Source organism: Barbus barbus (genome assembly GCF_936440315.1).
Source record: "Barbus barbus genome assembly, chromosome: 36".
Classification (NCBI taxonomy): domain Eukaryota; kingdom Metazoa; phylum Chordata; class Actinopteri; order Cypriniformes; family Cyprinidae; genus Barbus; species Barbus barbus.
In genome coordinates, this window is record NC_136714.1 from 5356983 (window position 1) to 5378513 (window position 21531).

General features: G+C 36.9%; 1 protein-coding gene and 1 pseudogene across 2 annotated transcripts; both read left to right on the forward strand.

Annotated features, from left to right (window-relative positions):
• The first annotated feature begins 576 nt into the window (after positions 1 to 576).
• LOC306855752 (coiled-coil domain-containing 92B-like) lies at positions 577 to 6475 on the forward strand. Its single transcript, XM_079394596.1, has 5 exons — positions 577 to 726; positions 3087 to 3225; positions 3869 to 3916; positions 3983 to 4329; positions 4403 to 6475. The coding sequence occupies exons 2-5, from the start codon at positions 3096 to 3098 to the stop codon at positions 4730 to 4732; spliced, it is 855 nt and encodes a 284-aa protein (XP_079250722.1). The 5' UTR covers positions 577 to 726; positions 3087 to 3095; the 3' UTR covers positions 4733 to 6475.
• On the forward strand, positions 6339 to 20577 carry LOC306855571 (clustered mitochondria protein homolog; annotated as a pseudogene). The gene is made up of 21 exons: positions 6339 to 6344; positions 8043 to 8095; positions 9268 to 9415; positions 9486 to 9578; positions 9622 to 9695; positions 9780 to 10079; positions 14234 to 14505; positions 14598 to 14698; positions 14804 to 14956; positions 16241 to 16303; positions 16414 to 16658; positions 16743 to 16827; positions 16928 to 17081; positions 17963 to 18088; positions 18177 to 18257; positions 18378 to 18503; positions 19583 to 19704; positions 19808 to 19901; positions 19992 to 20124; positions 20218 to 20291; positions 20439 to 20577. The product of its transcript is annotated as a clustered mitochondria protein homolog (transcript).
• The last annotated feature ends 954 nt before the right edge of the window (positions 20578 to 21531 follow it).

Sequence of the window (21531 nt, forward strand, 5' to 3'; positions counted from 1 at the left end):
ACTGTTTTTGTTCAGTCCTGCACATATGAGAATTCTATGGCTATATATAGGATTTCTGCTTGTGACGCCATACAGACGTATAAAGAATATAGCCTTTGATCCTAATTATATCATGCTGCCATCTCAATGAAGGTGACGGCATTAATTTGTTGTAATGATATCAGCTGCAGGAACTATATAAAGCTCGAGTCTCTATAGGACTGCAAAATTAAAACGTGATGAAAAAGATGAAATAAATCAATTTAACACACATGGTGTGTGTGATCACTGAAGAATCACACACACCATGAGTTTAATACATCTGTGTGCTCTGCTCAAAACTGCTAATAGAGTGCTGCAGGGATGGCTATTTTATATTTTGTTGAGGGAACATGGTTGATGATAACTTCCAGGTTGCCCAGCAAAAATATTTCACCACGTTTTTATATAAATATGGATCCATGTGCACTTAACTTATGTTTTTTTTTTTTTTTTAGTATTAATAATTTAATTGCCTATAGTTGCAGTGTTTTTTAAGATTCAAAACCTGATCACATGTTTTGTCGTCACTGCGCTATAAATCACACAAAACTTCTCACTTCAGTCAACTTCACTGGTTATATGAACGAGATGTTGGGATGGATATGGCAGATGTCTAACTAACCCTTTCGTGTCCCTGACGCACTGCTTTGGTGGCGATGCTTTGCAGTGGAGGTGTCCTGCATCATTCATCTGTTCAGTCAAATCGTAAGTAGCGTGACAAAGCGTGATGTATATCACCAGCATGTTTATGTCCTTGAGATCGCTGACCTTGCGGTGATTTCAAGACATCGTAATAATACTGTAGTTAAAGACATAGTCAAAATTGTAAGCGCTGTAAGGATAAAAATGAACCGTTACGATATTATTTTCATACGTTTCAGCAGAATCAGCTGTCAATAATCAGTGTATCGTATACACATCATTTGTTGACATATTCCATGGATCAGGTGAAGGTTGATGGGTGGGTATTGCTGAAATCGCTGTGAAAACGGCATAAACATAGTAAAGGATTAAGACATCGACATGAGGATTATGTGCTTTTTATGAAGAAAACACCTTGATTTGGCAATATATATGCGCCTTAAAGACGATAGATTGCGATGTTTACATACGCCTGTCGCCGTTACGCATTTCCTGGGTCTGAATGTCCCGGATGGACCAATGACATCATGCTGATTTTAACCTGAATCTGCTGATGCTGAATTTTGTAACAAAAGAGGCATTTTAAGATCCATAGTGAGCCATCTGAAATATTGTTATTGGTGCATAAGGTGGCCATAAAGAGTTTTGTCTTTGCACAAAATATCCCATCAAATCAAGTTTTCAGGTTTTTCTCCATAGGGGAACTGATTTTGAAGACAGGCCTAATGTGAGCTACAAGGCTATTAATTGATGCTATTGCTAAAGCCTTCAGCCTGCATTATTTCAATTTATTTTCTGAATAAACATGTTCAACATTGAAGTCCCTGCCTGGTGAAAAACTGCATTACTCATGATTCGGCATCAGAGGAAAAAATGTGGGTTTAAATTCAAGATCCAGTGATCACAAATGGAAATCACTTCCTTGAAGTGACCATTGCATGTTCCCTTTGCTAACAGACTTCTGGAAGGGCCTTTCGTAAAGAGGTTCTGTTGCTCACTTCAAAGCCATTTGGAATTCACCCTTAGAGTTAAATGAAGCACTGGTCTTCGTTTTCCTATGCTCTCAAATTGCTTGAAATGAGTTGAAATTTTATATTTCTTCAGCGTTTTTAATTCAGTTGTGTCATTTGCACTGCTTTTTGTATTTTGTATTTGTTTACTTGTACAAGCTGTCTAATGCTGCTCAGATGTGGCATACATGCATTTACTCAACAATATAAAAAGCCTACAGTATATACACATTATTATAAAAATATAAATTATTGAAGAGAAACAGGAGTTGATTACAGGGCTGCAATATTATGACAAAAATTACATTATTGTTGATTATCGTTCTGGATATAGTCATAATGATTGTTAATATTGAAAATATTGTTTACTAGAATACATAAAAAAAAACATTTTAGTGTTTGGGGGAATGGCTTATTCTGGCTACAAAGTCAAATTCTGGCTACAAAGACAATAACTAAGAACCGTGTATGATTTTTTTTTTTTTTTATGCTTTAGAATATCAAGACTTTATAGCAGCAAGGAAAACAAATTTAAATAGTGAATAAATTACATTAGGAAAGTGAGCAATGATTATTTCCCAACATTGACTTCAGTCTAACATGAGTAAGCACTCTCAAAATCGCAGAAGCTGTCCACACTGCAAAATTAATTTTATTTATACACTTTGTTGTTTATAATGACAAAATACACAAGAGGGCAGAATTTAGTCAATGCAGGCGAGCACTGAACATTACTTAGGCCTTCAGAAACTTGTCTGATGTTATAATGCTGATATAAATCTGATTCAACGTGAGGAAATCTACACTTTACATTTCATTTTCAGATTTCACTTTAATCATGACAGCCATAATAGACTTACTTTAATTGTGCAGTGGATTTTATTTATTTTATTTAAATTTTTTGGCCCCTTTATCCTAAATTTGAGTGAAATTTTTGTCCATTTTGATGGCATTTTTGCCCCAAGTCCACTCCAATTTCTGGCACAGTTTTGCCTTTTGTCCAATTCTCAAATACTTTTCTGCTTGAAATCAAAATTTGTAATGTTGTGATTCACCTCACAGCTGTTTCGTTTATGGTGTGCGATTTTTATTTTTATTTAATTTTTTTTAACAGAGATAAATAAATGTGAAAAAAAACACCCTTTGGGAAATATGAATGTGAAAAATACTTCTGGAACCAAGGCCGCTGAAAAAGTGGGCAAACACTCTATATTAAACAAGGAAAAATATAGGCTGGGGCTTGATTTTTGATGCATCGCCTCGCTATCTCCAGCTCGCATCAGACTGACAGTTGGAGGGGAATGGTTAACGGAAATTAGTTTGTTTCAACCTTTAATGAATTGTTAGGCCTAAGTAAATAAATTGTTTACTTTGTATTGACTTACTAACAATTTGAACTTTTATTGTAAACAGGTGCTTTCCATGGATAGATCCAAACTTACCCAACAGGTGGAGAGCGTTGAGCGTAATGTAGCATTTTTGCAGCAGGAACACCAGATCCTCCTGAGCGGTCTACGGCTGGAGATCCGCAACCTGAAAAAACGATGCAATGGTCTGTCACTCATCCTCATTCCATAGATTCTCCATTCTAAACTCAAATATAGAATTCATAAAACCTAATACAGGACTTTGCACTTAATTAACTGTGATTTCATAAGAAAGCAAAGCTTTGTCAATGAAACAGTCTATTTTAAGTCAAAGTAGATCAAGTAGATTTTGTTTGTATAGTGATTTTCACATATTTTCACATTATTTTAAAGCAGCTTTACCTAATCACCTACAAATGAGAATTATTTTTACCCTCATTTCGTTACAAACCTGTATGACTTTCTACAGAACATTTTGAAGAATGTAGATTTATGTATATATATATAAATATATATTTCTTTAAATTTTAATTAATTAGGACAGAAGGGAAAATGTGATGTATGCTTAACTCAGACTTTGTATTTCAAATAAAAACTTCATCCATCAAACTGACTAAAACAGTGGTCTGTGAAGTTAATTTAAAAAAAAAAAAAAAAAAAATATATATATATATATATATATATATATTTACTTAAAAAATATATTTTTCAGGGCAGTCAAAGCTTGTCACATTTGGGGGTCCTTAGCATCAGAAAACCCTGGCCTGAAAGATACTTTAATGGCACTCTCATATCTGTTAACTCCTCTCTGTGTGTATATCGTTACAGAGCTGAGTTGTGAACTAAGTGAAAGACCACCAGTAAGAAGCCGAGAAGGTGAATATCAGATATCACAAGATTCCAGTCATTCGCACATGTTCCCTCAACTACATGTTTTTACAGATATCGAACTGGAGGAAGAGCTTCTGCAGGCTCAATTACTGGAGAAAGAGCAGCATCTGGCTGAGCAGGAAAGCACGCTGGTGGAGCTGCGGGTGGAGCTACGGAAAAAGGGGGCACTTGCGAGCGCACTGCAGGTTCGACTTCGAGATGAAGAGCGGCGATTCCTGGATGAGCTAAAACGACGCAGTCATAAGATTACAACGCTGAGTCGTGACCTCCGCAAGCAGACTGATCTGGCTGCTAAGCTCTCCTTCCAACTGCATTCAGCACACTTTCGACTGTATCACCAGACAGAAGACTACGAGGAAGAGGATGAAGAAGAAGAGGATGAAGGAGGAACCATGCAGGTAGGAGGCACTACTGCTGGATTTACTCACAATGTGAGGCATGAATCAGTCTTATTCTTTTACCTTTGCACAGGAGTCAGAATGGACTGCAAATTCTCCATGGACATCTCCAGTAACGGCGGAAAGTCCACATCAAAGCCGAGCTTCAGGAAGGGTGCGGAGATCAGAAAGAGTGAGGGAATGCGTGCCCCGCGAAAGGGTGCTGGGGCCCGAAGAGGCGCGCCCCATGCCCGACCCCGCCCTTTTCCTTTATCCTTTCAGACATAGGCTCCTCCCCTTGCACAGGTCACTTGGAGGTCACTGGAGAGAAGGTGGCCTTTCAAGGATGCCAGAAGCTCGAATAGGTAGATTCAGAGACCGACCACTGAGGGAGGACATTGGACCAGAGACAACTGAGTTATAGAGGGCAACAGTGCGCTTTATTCAATGGCCTTGGTTCTGGGGGGATTTTTCCAATTCATTTTTCCTATAGAGTTTTTTTTAAAGGTGCTGTATGCAATTGTTTTTTCACTGTACTAAAGCATAAAAATACCATAATATGTATGTAGGAAACATGCTTAGTTCACATACTTGTTCCTCCAAAAAATAACAATGCTACAGCCAGTTATTCTGCTGTGAAATGTGTGTTCCGTGTCGGAATGTCTGTTTTTGTTTTGGTCTGTGTGATTCCGCCCACTGCCAATTTACTCAATAGTATTTCGACACACCAGGTTGGCAACTAGCAGAAAACTAAGCAGTATTGCACTCATGGAAGCGAGCAAACAAACTGGGTCAGAGATTGCAGATTCTACCTGACCTAAAAAGCCTTGGCATCCATTTAAAAAGCTCTATTGCAGAGGCTTATTAAAACATGGATAAGCCAACTCATCAACTTACAGCGTAAAGCCCCGTTCACACCAAGAACAATAACTATAAAGATAACGATATTAGCGTCCACACCTGATGCTAATAGTCAGTTTATTCTAAGCACACACGTGTCTGCCTCTTTAAATTCTCGAGCTTGATTGATCCTGATTGGGTGTCAAAAATTTTATTGTTCATCAGCTGAAAAAAGTCGTTCTGGAAGTGATTCCAACGATATGGTTTTTCTTTGCCTTTATCGTTATAGCTGTGGTGTGAACTCTGCTATTCTTTAATATTGATAACGATTTTTAGGACTATATCTTTATCGTTATCTTTACAGTTAGTGTCCTTGGTGTGAACAGGCCTTAATGCTCGTTGCCCTCCATTTTCAATTGTGCTCATTCCTGTTGCGTGTCCTCAATCTGGCAACCTGCAATATTTTGAATTTGAACCGCAGTACCCATATCAGCTGCTAGTTGTCAATATCACATACTGCACCTTTAAAAAGTCTTTAAGAGAAACCAACTTTGATTTGAATCACAAACATTACGAACTTTGATTTTAAGCAAAGAAAGTGTTTGAAAATCAGACAAAAACAATGATACTAAAGTGAAAGAAATGTATTCTCATGAGGCATTGCAAATGTCTTAATAAAAATGTAAATGGTACTTCTTGGGAGTGGGCTTGTCCCAATTCTCTGATTGGTGGACTCTAAATGTAGACTCATGGGTAATGTAGTTTTTCACCAGGAATTCTGCAATTGAAAAAAATTATTTAAAAAAATGAGTTTAACAAAAACATATACCATTGATTAGCAACCTCACAGCTCAAAGTAGGTCTGTCTTTAAAGGTTTATATGTCGTTGTTGAAAATCCATCTCCCTATGGAGAAAGTGAATGGGATCTTGACTTCCAGAACCTGACTGTTGCATTCAAGAAACTTCCTGACTTGAATGATTCAAAGATGTAAGGAAAGTTACAGAGTAACTTCTTGGAGTTACAGAGCACCTGAAACCTACATTGTGATGTCCCTTTTTGAAATGTGTCTTTGTTGAATTCAGAACACTCTATAAACAAGTTTTCACTTTCCATGCAGTCATCATTTGTGTCAATGAAGTGAATTATTCAGGTCACATTAGACACACTTTAGAAGAACAGGGAGGGCAGATGCAGGTAAACAGGTGTATTATATCGCTTTTGTGTTTTTGGTCTCTCTGTCTCTATTGGAAAAGAGCTTTATGATGTATTGAATATATATGAAGTGAAACATGGTTTATTTATTAAATACTACAAAAATTGTTTGTATTTGTTGTTGTTCTTCTGTTTATTTACATATTTATTATAAAAATATTATTTATAAAGTTCCCTGAAAGTATGTTCCCTGATTTTTGAGTACTGGGAGAAAAAAAAAGGCTACAAAACTGAAAATTAAATAAATACAATGTATCAAGGAATCTTATAGCAAAAAAACTGTGAAACACGTTTTTATAAAAGTTTTGTTTCACTTTTATGTGTAATTTTTTTTTATGAAGTATGACATGCTGAATATGAAAATCACATATGTTGACAATTTATACAAGCTAATCTGTTATAACTCATGCATAAAAATAACACAATACATGCATAGTACTGAAATAACAAATTTAACATAAACAGTTGATGAGTCCAAAACTTCAGAGGTGTATGTTGGTTTTTGTCTTTTATGAGTGGTCCAAAAGCACTAGAATATTACAGAATATTATAGAAATTTCTAGAATGTTCCAATCCTGGGCTTGGAACAGTGATGGGCTTACATCAGAATTTTATAAAGTTTTTATAAATTATGTATCTAAACTCTTGTTAGCAGTATATGAAGAGGCCATCAACAAAGGATCCTTACCTGCATCACTTAAACAAGGTGTTATCACCTTGATCCCTAAACGTCCAAAAGATATCCTTTTATTAGAAAATTGGCGACCTATCTCATTACTGAATAATGATTATAAAATAATGGCATCAATATTTGCAAAACATATGAAAAATGCATTTAATGAGATAATTGATTAAACTCAATGTGGATTCATGAAAGGTCGTCACATTTCCTCTAATATTCGTTTAGTTATTGATTTAGTGCAGTACAGTAATTTATTAAATGGAGACCCTTTAATACTGTTTCTGGATTTTAGAAAAGCTTTTGATACAGTAAGCCATAATTTTATTTTTGATTCATTCAAATTCTTTGGTTTCGGACAATATTTCATCAAAAGTGTAAAAACTATGTACTGTGGTAGCAATAGCTCTATTAAACTCGCTAATGGAACATCTCCTAGATTTGAAATAAATCGAGGCATCCGACAAGGTTGTCCAATTTTCTTGGTCATAGCTCAAGTTTTAAGTAATATGATAAATCAAGATTCCATCAAGGGTATTGCAATTCATGAAAGACAAATTAAAATATTGCAACTTGCTGATGACACAACAATTTTTCTTGGTGATGGTTCTGAGGTTCCTCTGGCTTTTAAGTATTATTAATGATTTTTCAAAATTCTCTGGATTGAACTTAAATTTGTCTAAATGTGAGATCCTACAGCTTAAAAATAACAACCTATCGTATTATCGAACCTAGCGTATTATCAATGCACAATCAATTGTTTCTCAGCGTCTCTGGTAAAGCGATATTACTCTGCAATGTAGAATATACATATGAAAGATGTTGCATTATTTGTCTACCAGATAACACTTTATGACAAGATGAATGCTGTGTCTTAAAATCCTGTAAAAGCTAAGGATATTCAATGAAAATTGTTTCCAGTGTTTTACAAATAACTGATACATATGCATAAAAAATATGTTTCTTTCTGCAAGGGCTGGCGTTGTTGTCTTCATTCGCAGCCCAGTCCCGCCCCCGGCTCTGAGCTCTCACGTCTGCATTTACAAGTGCACAAGTGAGTTTTGCTACAGGAATACCACAGAAGGAGTAGCAAAAGTCAAAGTGCTAAGATTTGAAGTTGTACTGCCAGATCTGAGAGGTTGTAAGTGCTGACTTGAGGTTTTACAGCGAAGCTGAAGTAAAGTGCAAAAGTAAATATGTCGAAACACATTTGTGTGTGTCATTTTGTTTATGTGAATGTCATTCTACACATTTGTAATTATTAATCTACAACTGTGTTTTGATTATTGTCTGTGTGTGCAAATCAAAAGATTCAGCTTTTCAGATCAGAGCTGTGAGTGTAAATTTAAACTTACAAATACGAATGTTAATATGACAAATTCTCACATTCAGATCAACAAGCTCTCGAGTTTTGCTACTGATCTACCTTCATAAAAATATAATATGTAATACAAAAAATATATAGCTTTTTTTTAGCTCAGTTTAATCGGTAAAACCTTATCACAGAGATTATTAAATGCAATGATAATCATAGTAAATAAGAATAAACAAATGTTGTTGTTTTTTATAACAGTACTGAGCCTTTAGAGGAAAATGTGCAAAGATGCAAAAAAATCATAATGGATCTAAAAAGTAGAACTTTTTATTTATTGAGGAAATGTATTTAAATGTATTTGTGACCCTGGACCACAAAACCAGGGTCACAAAAGGGTCAAGTTTTCGAAATTGAGATTTATACATCATCTGAAAGCTGAATAAATATGTTCATAAATAATGTTTGTTAGGATAGGACAACATTTGGCTGAGATACAACTATTTGAAAATCTGGAATCTGAGGATGCAAAAAAAAAAAAAAAAAAAAATTGAGAAAATCACCTTTAAAGTTGTCCAAATGAAGTTCTTAGCAATGCATATTACTAATCAAAAATTAAGTTTTGATATATTTACAGAAGGAAATTTACAAAATATCTTCATGGTACATGATCTTTACTTAATATCCTAATGATTTTTGGCATAAAAGAAAAATCAATCATTTTGACCCATACAATGTATTTTTGGCTATTGCTACAAATATACCCCAGCGACCTAAGACTAGTTTTGTGGTTATTTATATAGGAAATGTTTAAGTCTTGTTGACCTGTAAAATATGTACTGGTCTGAATAAAATTATAGTTGTACAAAATTTACTTACAAAATTATTGAACTCTAAGTTCTCTCTTATTTTAGAGGGTCCACACACCCTTTTGAAAGGATTGCTACACCTTTCCAGGTGTTCAGCTGGACTGCTCCAGCACTTGACCACACAATGGACTATGTTCGAGCGGAGGATGTCAGCTCCTTCTACCTGGGTTATGAAGAGCACATGCCTGCTCAGGTAAACATGTTGAAAGTCAGCACACAAGCCAATTAATAGATTTTAATAAATTCCTCTGTATTGAACAAAGGCCCGGGACTGGAATGAAGAACTTCAGACCACAAGAGAGCTTCCAAGGAAAACCGTGACTGATCGTCTGATGAGGGACCGAGCTGTTTTTAAGGTATCTTGACCACTTATAATATGTGTTCAATTTAGAACAAACTATCGTGCCGGGAATTCTTGAGCGTGACCAAGAACAGAGTGTCATCTATGGCTCCATTGACTTTGGCAAGACTGTGTGATTTTTATTTTAACAATGTGTTTGAAATTACATAAACAATTAATATGTATATGTAACCATAACATTTCATACTCTGTGAAGGTATCTAGAGCTGCTTGACAAACCTAGTAAGAAGCTGAGAGTGCAGCGCCACCTAGTGCTAAACAAAGATGATACAGCATTAGAGTTGTCCTCCTCGGTGGAGCACAAGGGCATTGTGGGTAATGATGGACGTCGCTATATCCTGGATCTACTTTTTACCTTCCCGCCCAACCTCAACTTCCTTCCTGTAGAAGGCGAGGATTTAAATCCTGTGTGTCAACAACTAGGCTTTCCAAAGTTACATCCTCATCGCCTGGTCTGCCTGAGACAGGAGCTCATTGATTCCTTTGTGGAGCACAGGTAATTATATTCACCTGTCTTATGATCAATATATGGGTGAATCTCATAAAACATGTCAGGAATGTCATATTTTACCCTAAAATCAAAAATAATAAACAAAACAAACAATAACATTTACATACAGAAAATTAAGTCTATTTTTAGATTTTACACATTTCTCCACTTCTCCTTGCTCTCTCTCTCTCTCTGTCTCCCCCTCTCTCTCTCTCTCTCTCTGTGTGTGTGTGTGTGTGTATACATATATACAGTGCCCTCCATAAGTATTGGAACAGTAAAGACAAAATTGCTCTGTTGGCTGTGGAGTCAAGACATTTGCAAATATGATCAAAAGATGAATATGAGACAAAACTACAGAATGTCACATTTTATTATTAGCCGTTTCAACACATGTTTTAACAAATAAAAAGAACAGCACTTTTAGAGTTTATTCCACTCATTGATGACTTAATATTTAAAATCCTTTGCTTTCAATAACTGCATCAAGCCTGTGACCCATTGACATCACCAAACTTTGGCATTCTTCTTTTGTGATGATTTTCCAGGCTTCCACCGCAGCCTCTTTCAGTTTTGGGGGTTACTCCCTTCAGTCTCTTCTTTAGCAGGTAAAATGCATACTCTACAGGGTTTAAGTGTGGAGATTGACTTGGCCAGTCTAAAACCTTCCACTTCTTGCCCCCGATGAACTCCTTTGTTGTTTTGTCACTATTTCATGTTGGTTACACGTCTAACTAACTATAAATGCAGTCTGCACGGATCTGAAACTGAGCGCAGACATTCAGTGCTATTTATTGTTTGAATGATCAATTTATAGGACACAACCGGGCCACAAAACACACCTGTCAGTCACATGTTCCAATACTTTTGGTAACATGAAAAATGTGTGGGTTCAAACAAAAGGTGCTATCTTCTAAGTTGTGAATCAGGTCCAGATGAACATACCTGTAAATAAAAGCTGAAATGTTAATCTCTCATCTCATATTCATCTTTTGATGTCAAACCCAAATGTTTACAGTCTACAGCAAAAATAAAGGAACTGGCCTTACTGTTCCTTACTGTACGCACATTGAATGAAATTCTGTGTAGAATTTAATAAATTATGTATAGCATTTAATTGTAAATTAATAGATGCTGATTTAATACAAAATAAACATTTATAAATAAAATATTTAAATAGAATTTTAAAAATAAAAATATTATATTTAATACAAAATAAATTATATTATGTATTGTTTTATCTATAATACAGTAAAAAATTACTTTATTGCAGTAATGTATGTTAACCAGTAAAAATGTGACTGAGAATAATAATTGAGTATAGCAAATTAAAAAAACATTATATAAAAATAAAATAAATGCATTAAAGTACTGATTTTTCACTGAATTTATTTTGGAAAATTTGCTTAATTTTCATGAAAACAGTGTCTGTCACATGTCGGTTTTCCTTTCAGTTCTGTTTTGACCTTATTTGGTAGTTCCTGTTCTTATTTAGTTAATTAGTAATCATCATTTAGTCTTGTCACCTGTGTTTGATTAATTATCTAGTTTGCTCCTTTGTTTCCTGTTTCTTTATAAGCATTCAGTTTTGTCCCTATCCTTGTCGGTTCTTAAGTTTACAATGCTTCATGTGTGTTGATGCTAAATAAATATATATTTTGTTATTCATCGTTGTGGGCGCCGATTACTACAACCACCAACCGTGACAGAAGAACCGACCTCTTACAGAAGACGAGATCTGCTCAGGAAGCTGGAGCTTGTGCCCGTTGTTTGCGGGGGTTCACGCCGCCGTTCGCGGCTCGCCCCTGCCCGTGCTGCGTGGGATGTCGGGCTGCCTGTAGCGGATTACCCTGGCCACCCGTTTTGGGGAGAACGGGTCGCCATTCGCCGCACACCCTTACCCACCGCCCCAATGAAATTCGTCCCGCCTGAGACGGCGATGAATGTTACGCCCGCGGCGAGGAGGATTCCGCCGCAAAGGGCGATGAACGTTGCGCCGTCCGCGACGAAGAGGATCCCGCCGTACACGGCGATGAATGTTCCGCCTGCGGCGAGGAGGATTCCGCCGCAAGGGGCGATGAACGTTGCGCCGTCCGCGCTGAAGAGGATCCCGCCGCCTATCACGGTTCACCCCGAACCACCGAGGAGGGAAAAACAGGTGCCGGTAGGGATTCTGATAGAGTTTGAGGGCATGTCAGTCCCTCCAGTGCCTGCTCCTCGCCAGTGCCCTCCAGTACCTGCTCCTCGTCAGTGCCATCCAGTGCCTGCTCCTCGCCAGTGCCATCTAGTTCCTGCTCCTCGTCTGTGCCCTCCTATCCCTGCACCTCGCAAGAGGGTCCCGTCCAGCCCACCTGAGTTCCCGCTGGTCCCGTCCAGCCCACCTGAGTTCCCGCTGGTCCCGTCCAGCCCACCTGAGTTCCCGCTGGTCCCGTCCAGCCCACCTGAGTTCCCGCTGGTCCCGTCCAGCCCACCTGAGTTCCCGCTGGTCCCGTCCAGCTCCGCGCCTCCCGTGCGCCCTCTAATGTCCGCGCTGCAAGAGCGCCCTCTAATGTCCGCGCTGCAAGAGCGCCCTCTAAAGTCCGCGCTGCAAGAGCGCCCCCAAGTGCCCGTACTGCCAGAGCGCCCTCCTGCGTCTCCGCTGGTCCCGTCCAGCTCTCCTTCGTCTCCGCTGGTCTTATCCAGCTTCGCGCCTCCCGTGCGCCCTCAAGTGTCCGCGCTGCAAGAGCGCCCTCAAGTGTCTGCGCCGCAAGAGCGCCCTCACGAGTCCGCGCTGCAAGAGCGCCCTCCTGCATCTACGCTGGTCCCGTCCAGCTCTCCTTCGTCTCCGCTGGTTCCGTCCAGCTCCGCGCCTCCCGTGCGCCCTCAAGTGCCCGCTCCTCCAGAGCGCCCTCAAGTGCCCGCTCCTCCAGAGCGCCCTCAAGTGCCCGCTCCTCCAGAGCGCCCTCAAGTGCCCGCTCCTCCAGAGCGCCCTCAAGTGTCCGCTCCTCCAGAGCACCCCCAAGAGCCCTCTCCTCCAATATGGCCGCCTGAGGGGAACTTTCCCAAAGAAATTTTGGGGGGGGGCCATATAGCCTCAGTTTGTGTGGCCAGGCCAAAGGCCAAGGCCACAAAGGACCCAGATCCATCATGGCCTCCCGAGGACCCCGATCCGCCATGGCCGTCCGAGGATCCCGATCCACCATGGCCGTCCGAGGATCCCGATCCGCCATGGCCGCCCGAGGACCCCGATCCGCCGAGGCCGCCCGAGGACCCCGATCCGCCGAGGCCGCCCGAGGACCCCGACCCGCCATGGCCGCCCGAGGATCCAGATCCGCCATGGTCGCCCGAGGACCCTGATCCGCCATGGCCGCCCGAGGATCCAGATCCACCATGGTCTCCTGAATCTCCAGTCCCGCCATGGCCTCCCGAATCTCCAGTCCTGCCATGGCCTCCCAAGGCCCCTGATCCGCCCTGGAGGCTTCCCTGTTCTCCTCCCTGTCCGGATCCTATGCCAGCCTCCAGGACGCCCGCCCCCCCTCCCCGATGTTACTGTTACGGTGCGGGACGCACCTACCGGGAGGGGGGCGATATCTGTCACATGTCGGTTTTCCTTTCAGTTCTGTTTTGACCTTATTTGGTAGTTCCTGTTCTTATTTAGTTAATTAGTAATCATCATTTAGTCTTGTCACCTGTGTTTGATTAATTATCTAGTTTGCTCCTTTGTTTCCTGTTTCTTTATAAGCATTCAGTTTTGTCCCTATCCTTGTCGGTTCTTAAGTTTACAATGGTTCATGTGTGTTGATGCTAAATAAATATATATTTTGTTATTCATCGTTGTGGGCGCCGATTACTACAACCACCAACCGTGACAGTGTCAAGATGCAAAATCTTTCATTTTCTTTAGGCCTTTTTTTTCATTTAGTAGTGAAATATGATTCGTAACAGGTTTTGTGAGATTCACTCAAACAATAATAGTACTACATTTACAGAATTATTTCAGTGATTTTATTATAATTCATTGTAAATTGTAGATAAGTCATTTTGGGTGTAACGGTTGCAACAGTAAAAATAAATCAAATGCACAGAATGAAAAAAAACAAAACTATATCATGGTGCAGATATTAACCTGAAATGAGTTTTTGAGCTAAACAGTCTTTTTATATGTATGTCTGTGTCATCAGATACCAGATATTCATGGAGACTGTCTCCAAAAATACTGAGCATGACAAAGAAATCTCCAAAGCCGTTGGCACATCTGCAATAAAGAGTGATCCAATTACTACGCCTCAGTTTCCCTCAACTACTATCACACTCCCAGACCAAGACGCAGACCACCATTCCCTAAAAAATGTGCCTGTGAATAACATCCAGCAGGGGTCTTCAATAAAGCATGCCTTCTCCTCCCTCAGGGATACTTTTGACATACATTTCAACCCTAACGTCTTTTGTGCAGGTGCGCTGTTAGCTTTTTGGACCAGCAGACAATATTAGAAAAATGTGTATGGCTAAATGTGAACATAACTAATATTTTCATTCACTTAACAGGTGTACGTTTTTCCAAGGAAAGTACTGAAGATATCCAGAAACAGAAATAACAGTTAAAGGATGCGGCAGTGTTTCTAATTTCCAATCAAATCCCTACATTTGTAAGTTGCTTTTTACAAAGATTGAACTGATTATCCCTGATGTCTGTCCTTGTGAAACCCTGGGGAGGAATGAGAGGAATCACATCTTTAACTGTGTGTCTCTAGACGAAGAGCTCCCTGGACCATACATCAATGCCTACTGATGGTGTAACACTAACAGAGGCTCTCCATCAGCACGGTATCAACATCCGATACCCGGGAACTGTGCTGGAGTATATTGAGAAGATACCCCAGAAGGAAAGACTTGATCATGTCTATGTGAGTGTGTATTTCACTCATGCAATAAATCAGTTCAGTCAATTCTGAATGCACATCTAAACATATACTGTATGTACACTACCATTCAAAATTACAAAAAAAACTGCAAAAAGAGTAATATGAAGTATTATTACAAATGAAAAATATTTTTTTTTCCATTCTAATATCAGATTAGTTGCTCAAGAAACATTTTTTATATATATCAGTGTTGCAAACAGTTGTGGTGCATAATATTTTTAATAGGTATTAGAGATAATTATAATAAGTAAATTACATTTACAGTTACACATTTACATGTAGCAGACAAAAGCAAGTCATCAAACAGCTAACAATATTCAACTATATATATATATATATATATATATATATATATATATATATATATATATATATATATATATATATATTCAGAGCTGGGTAGATTACTAACAAATTGTAATCCCTTACTGATTCCAAATTACATGACAAAAATTGTTGTCAGTAACATAATCCACTACATATCACATTTTAGGTAATGTAATCAGACTACTTTTAGATTAGTTTTGTCCTAACTCATTTATCACATTGATTTAAACAGAATAATCGTGTACCATAATGATGTAAAAATACAAAGAGTAAGAAAATATATTCTATTCATTGTAATTAACAACATGAAGAGTATTAAACATTATATTATGTCAAGATTTCCCAAACTGGGGTTGTGAGTTTAATGAAAAGCAAACAATCAATTAAATCATAAATCATGTCAAATTAAAATAAATAATTTTTAAATAACAATCAAATTAAAACACTTACTAAAAAATGAAATATTTTATGTTTACCTGCATGCCATATGACCATTAACCAATGTCAAAGAACTGTTAACACGCAAATGTGATACTTAATTATTCAAATATTTATTTTAAAATCTCAGGGGGACTTAAAGTGATCCTTGATTATGATTTCACTTTTTTAACTAGTATAGTTGAGAGATATTGGGTCTTTTAAACTATTTTAATAATTCAAGTATTTATATATGTTTTATATTTATTATACTATAATGTAATAAATATGTAATAATTATATATGTAATATATTAATTTTAATTATAATACTTCTATTATTAAATATAATAATACATTAAGTAATAGAATTATAAGAACTAAAACTATTATAACAATTTAATCTTAATGAAAACTGTACCACTAGACTTACTCATCTTACTATTAAGTGAATAATTATTCAAATCAAAAGAAAAATATGGGCATGAAATCTGAAAAAGTAAACATTTTTAACCTTTTTCAGAGAATTGCACTTTGTAAGGAGATCACCAGATGTGCAAAACATCTGTTTAAGACATATCTTTTGGTGAGTGTCCAGAAATTGCTTATGGTTTTTATAATGCTTGATGGGGTTATCACTATTGTAATGTTGTACATTATGATACCCTTGCCAAAAATCCTTTGACTCTGTCTCAGGCTGTAGAAGCATCTGCCTTGTCCGCCTCCGTCAGCCATTTCCTCAACTGCTTCCTGAGCTCCTTCACTGATGCCGGAGTCATTCAGCAGAACAACAAGTTAGCTTCTAGAAGCAGGATTCGGAGAAGGCAGAGTCGTGCGTCCGTGGGCGGCACTGTGACCGCCTGGTCCAACCTCACTCCGACTGACCTTTGGGGGGCCATCAAAGCTGAGGCTCAGGAGTACTACCATTACAGCCTGCCCTGGTGAGCGTCCTGTTCTCTGAACACAAATAGATGCTGTGCTGTGATTTGATTTGATACGAGTGGGATTTCATCTCTTTCTGGCAGTAGAAGTGTGGAGGAGGCCGTGGACAAATGCAGGCTGCAGAGGATCACCCTGCTCAGACAGATCGCCATCAAAACTGGCTCTCAGGTATATCAGTTTGTAATAGACATGATGTAACGTGAATTTTTGGCGGTCTCTGTACATCTCTTTAACTCTGATAGCTAATTCATCTCATTCTCTCCTTCAGATTCTTTTAAGAGAATATCACTTTGATTCTGAGCACAAAACTGTATTCACTGAAGAGGACACCCTTGACATTTTCCCCATAGTAAAGCATATCAGCCCTAGGTCCAGTGATGCGCTTTATCTCCTGCGTTGTGGTCAGTCTAGGGTCCAGCAAGGTGAGCAGTCAGAGTAACTCTGGGTATAGGAATAATCTAGGGGAAAACTTTATCAGCCTAAAACATTTTATTTTAATTTAAATTTTATTTTATTTTATTTTATTTTATTTTATTTTGTTTTGTTTTGTTTTATTTATTTATTTTTAAATTGCAACGATTATTAGAATGTATCAACAAAACTTTAAATACATATTTGTTAATAATAATAAAAATAATAAGCATTATTTTAGTTAGCTTCTCAATGCACTTTACATACAAAAGAACAAGTGAATAAAAAAAATACAAGGACAGTTGATATGCATGTATATGTATATGTATATGCATATGTATATGAAAATACACTAGCGTTCAGAAGTTTGAAGTTGTTTGTTTGTTTGTTTATCTATTTTATGTTTTTTTAAGAAGTCTCTTACTCCCACAAGGCTGTGTTTATTTTATTTTGTGAAACATTATTACAATTTAAAACAACTGTTTACTATTTTAAGATATTTAAAAATATCTTAAATTCTATTTTAAATTCAGTAGCCATTACTGTAGTCTTCAGTGTCACATGATCCTTTAGAAATTATTTTCAAATGCTAATTGCAAGAAACATTTATTATCAATGTTGAATCAGTTATGCTGCTTATTATTTCTGTGGAAACTGATACATTTTTTTGATGATTTTTTTTGTTGAATCAAAAGTACACCATTTATTAGGAATAGAATAGAAATGTCTTTACTGTCCCTTTCGATCAATGTAATCCATCTTTGCTAAATAATGATTTGTTTCAAAATGTAAAAAAACATTTACTGACCCCAAACCTTTGAACAGTAGTGCATATCAAAACAAAAATAACAATAAAACAATCTCTAATTTTTATTCATTTGTGCATGACTAGGTTGTCTGAAAGAGGGCTGTGAGTTAATAAGCCAGGCTCTGGGTCTCTTCACTAACGTCTACGGATCTCTGCATATGTCTGCGGTTACTGGGGCGCGTACACTACATCCTTGGAGACTACGCTGAGGTATCACAAGTACCAAAATGACAGATGAGCCAAAATAAATAGTTTGAAAATGCCATTTTGAAAGAAACTTTGAATTTTATGCTGTCAGGCCGTCAGTCACCAGCAGAGGGCTGTGCTGATCAGTGAGAGAGTTCTGGGAATTGAGAATCCCAACACTATACTGGAATACATAAGTAAACATCTTTGTTTATTCAAATAAATTTAACTCTGGTTTACTGTAGTATCATACAGTTGTGTTGGTGTCAATATAAGAAAACGGACATTTAAAGTAGTTTCCCCCTTTGTGTAGAAGCACCTTGGTCTTTATTGCTTTGCTGGGGGCCAGTCAGTGACAGCTCTGCGATTACTATACCGCGCTCGCTACCTGATGCTCCTCGTGTGTGGAGAGGACCACCCTGAGATGGCTTTACTGGATGTGAGTTCTAATGCAACAGGACAGTCTCTTGATAGCAATGTGACAATAATAAATAATGGATATTGAAAACTTCAAATAGTGGCCCGCAATGTGACATGCTGTCCTCCCATCTATTTTTTTTTATTTTTATTTTATTTTATTTTATTTTTTTTAATTTTATTTAATTTTATTTATTTATTTATTTATTTTATTTTATTGTTGTTCTGGTATATTTTCACATATTAAGAGATGTATATTGGTTATATATTAAATTGCTACCATTCAGAAGTTCACTAGCATTTACATTACTGCTGAAAAGCCGTTATGAATTTTTTTATGCTTTTGAAAGAAGTCTCTTATGTTCACCAAGGCTGCATTTATTTGATCAAAAATACAGTAACAACAATTACTGTAATATTGTGAAATGTAAAACTTTAAATTCATTTTTCTTCTACAACAATTTAAAATTACTGCTTTCTATTTAAATATTTTTATAATGAAATTGTTCATTTTGTTGATTAATGAGACATTAAATTGGACTGACAGTAAAGACATTTATAATGTAGCAAAAGATTTCTGTTTTAAATAAATGCTGTAATTTTGAATTTTATTTTCATCTAACAATACAGAAAAATAACTGTTGTCGTCATTAATAATAATAAATGTTTCTGAAGCACCAAATCAGCATATTAGAATGATTTCTGAAGCATGATGTGGCACTGAAGACTAAAGTAAAGATGCTGAATATTCAGCTATGCATCACATGAATAAATTACATTTTGAATATATTCAAATAGAAAACAGTTATTTGAAATTGCAATAATATTTCACAATATATTTGTTTTTATTATATTTTTATGAAATAAATACAGGCTTGGTAAGCGTAAGAGACATCCTTCATAAACATTTTTAAAGTCTTACTGACCCCAAATGATTGAACAGTTTCGTTCATATAAATTTCAGTCTCAAATGTCTCCACAATATTGATAAGGAATACCCATACATATATTTGCAAATGTTTGATATTTAACTACTAAATACACAAAACCGAATTAAAACACTTTTATCTGAAACATATTTTGCATTCATCTTCTGTACAGAGTAAGATAGGTCTTGTGCTTCATAGTATGATGGCCTGCGACCTTTCCCTGAAGTTCCTCGAGAACGCCCTTGCCCTGACCTCCAAATATCAGGGACCCTCATCTCTCAAACTGGCACAAAGGTGAAGAGTGAACAGAAACACAAACACATACAGTATAGCACTCATATGAACATGACAAAAAACATAAATGAAAAGTGTTTCATTATCCTGTCTGTTTTTACAGCCATCACTTGTTGGCAAAGGTGCATGAAAGTAAAGGAGATTTCCGTGCTGCACTGACACATGAAAAGGAGCGTTATGGCATATACAGGAAGCAGGTGAATGATTACAGTCCCAAAAATTATGAGCAGATTAGTTAGTTCTAGTCTGAAACCTTGTCTAGATTTTCATAAATGCTGTTTTAATAGGTCGGAGAAGCACATGAGAAGACCCAAGAAAGTGCAGAGTACTTAAAGCATCTGACACATCAAGCAGTCATTCTACAAAAAACTATACTGGATCTACAAAACTGGCTCAGACACCAATATTCCCCCTTTCAATGTTAGTACTGTACAAAGCATAGAGAATACATGTCTTAGTTGATGCATAGTATAATAATGATTGAATGAATTTATTTGCTTCATCCTCATATAGCTGAACTCTCCAAGTCGCGTCTGGATAATGGAGCAGCTAAATCTTGTCACTGGGATTGTCCTTATTCCTCTTAGGTAAGAGAGATCTGAGTCTTATTTATTAACAGGTTTAAATATGAAATAATTATATTATGATGGTCACATTAAAACAGTCTAAACCTCCTGTGTTATACTCTCTTTGCATTTCTCTTTCTCATGCATCCACTTTTTTATATCCTGAAGTACCAGAGACCTTGAGAAACTCAGGACTGATGCTCAGAAAATATCTCAGCTCACACAAAATAATGTTCAGTCCATGGAGGATCTGCAGGGGCCGTTTGAGGACCACGACACATCACAAGCTATTACTCAACAGGACTAGCGCCTTGTAATTTAAGACTACACTTAAAATAAAGTGAATAAACAGATGAGCCCTTAAATGAAGGGTTCTTGTTGGGGTTTAAACATATTAACATGAAGATAAAAATGGAAAAAGTGTAAATGAACTCTTGAACAAATGGTATGGTGGATGATCTTGCCAAAAAACTTTTAAATATAGCACTCCCTTTAAAAAGCATGAGTGTATCTGGCTGTTGAGTGTATCTAGGCAAATTTGCACATTTGTAAACAGGACTGTCTGGTCATTTATGTCTTCCTTTGTACATTGATGTGTGATGATTGCACTGTATATGTATAAGAGCCACAGATCAGTGACTAGTAAAGAGGGCTAATGCATGCACTTCATACTTGACTGACTTTGGCTTGATTTCAAGAAATGTTATTGCATTGTGATAAAATGATTTGTGAAAAGTGCTACAAATAAAGCAGTTTAAATGTATTTTTAGTATTATTTATGTAGTTTTTAATTAATAATTTGAATTTGCTTTTATTTTTATTTGCAGTTTTAATTTGATAATTTTTAGGCCTATTTATTTATTTATTTATTTCCATTTAGTGCTTAAAATTCAAGTGCTTTCATATCAAATTTGTATTTTATTTTAGTTAACAAAAATGTTTTAATAGTTTTCGTCTTAGTTAACATTTGCAACACAGTGTACCCATGTTTACATGAATTAAAATCTTACTATTTTATCAAATTAATAATAGCTCATGCAGAAATGTAATGAAAATTCTTATGACATACGTCTCCATTTGTATTTATTCATCATAGTGGAGTTTAATTGCTTGTTCTATGCAGTGTGCAATAATAACTGAAGGGGATCGCATAATTTACAAACATTTGAATAATTCACAATTAAGTTAACTGTCGTAGTTTTTTTTTATATAAAAACATGCTTTAAAAAAGTCACACTTGGCAGAGCCATGGTTAAAATTC

Bases quoted from the DNA above. Each gene is read 5' to 3' on its own strand.
- LOC306855752 (XM_079394596.1), top strand. From the start codon at position 3,096: ATGGATAGATCCAAACTTACCCAACAGGTGGAGAGCGTTGAGCGTAAT. The intron at 3,917-3,982 runs GTGAATATCAGA...ATGTTTTTACAG, and splicing joins ACCAGTAAGAAGCCGAGAAG to ATATCGAACTGGAGGAAGAG. The intron at 4,330-4,402 runs GTAGGAGGCACT...ACCTTTGCACAG, and splicing joins ATGAAGGAGGAACCATGCAG to GAGTCAGAATGGACTGCAAA.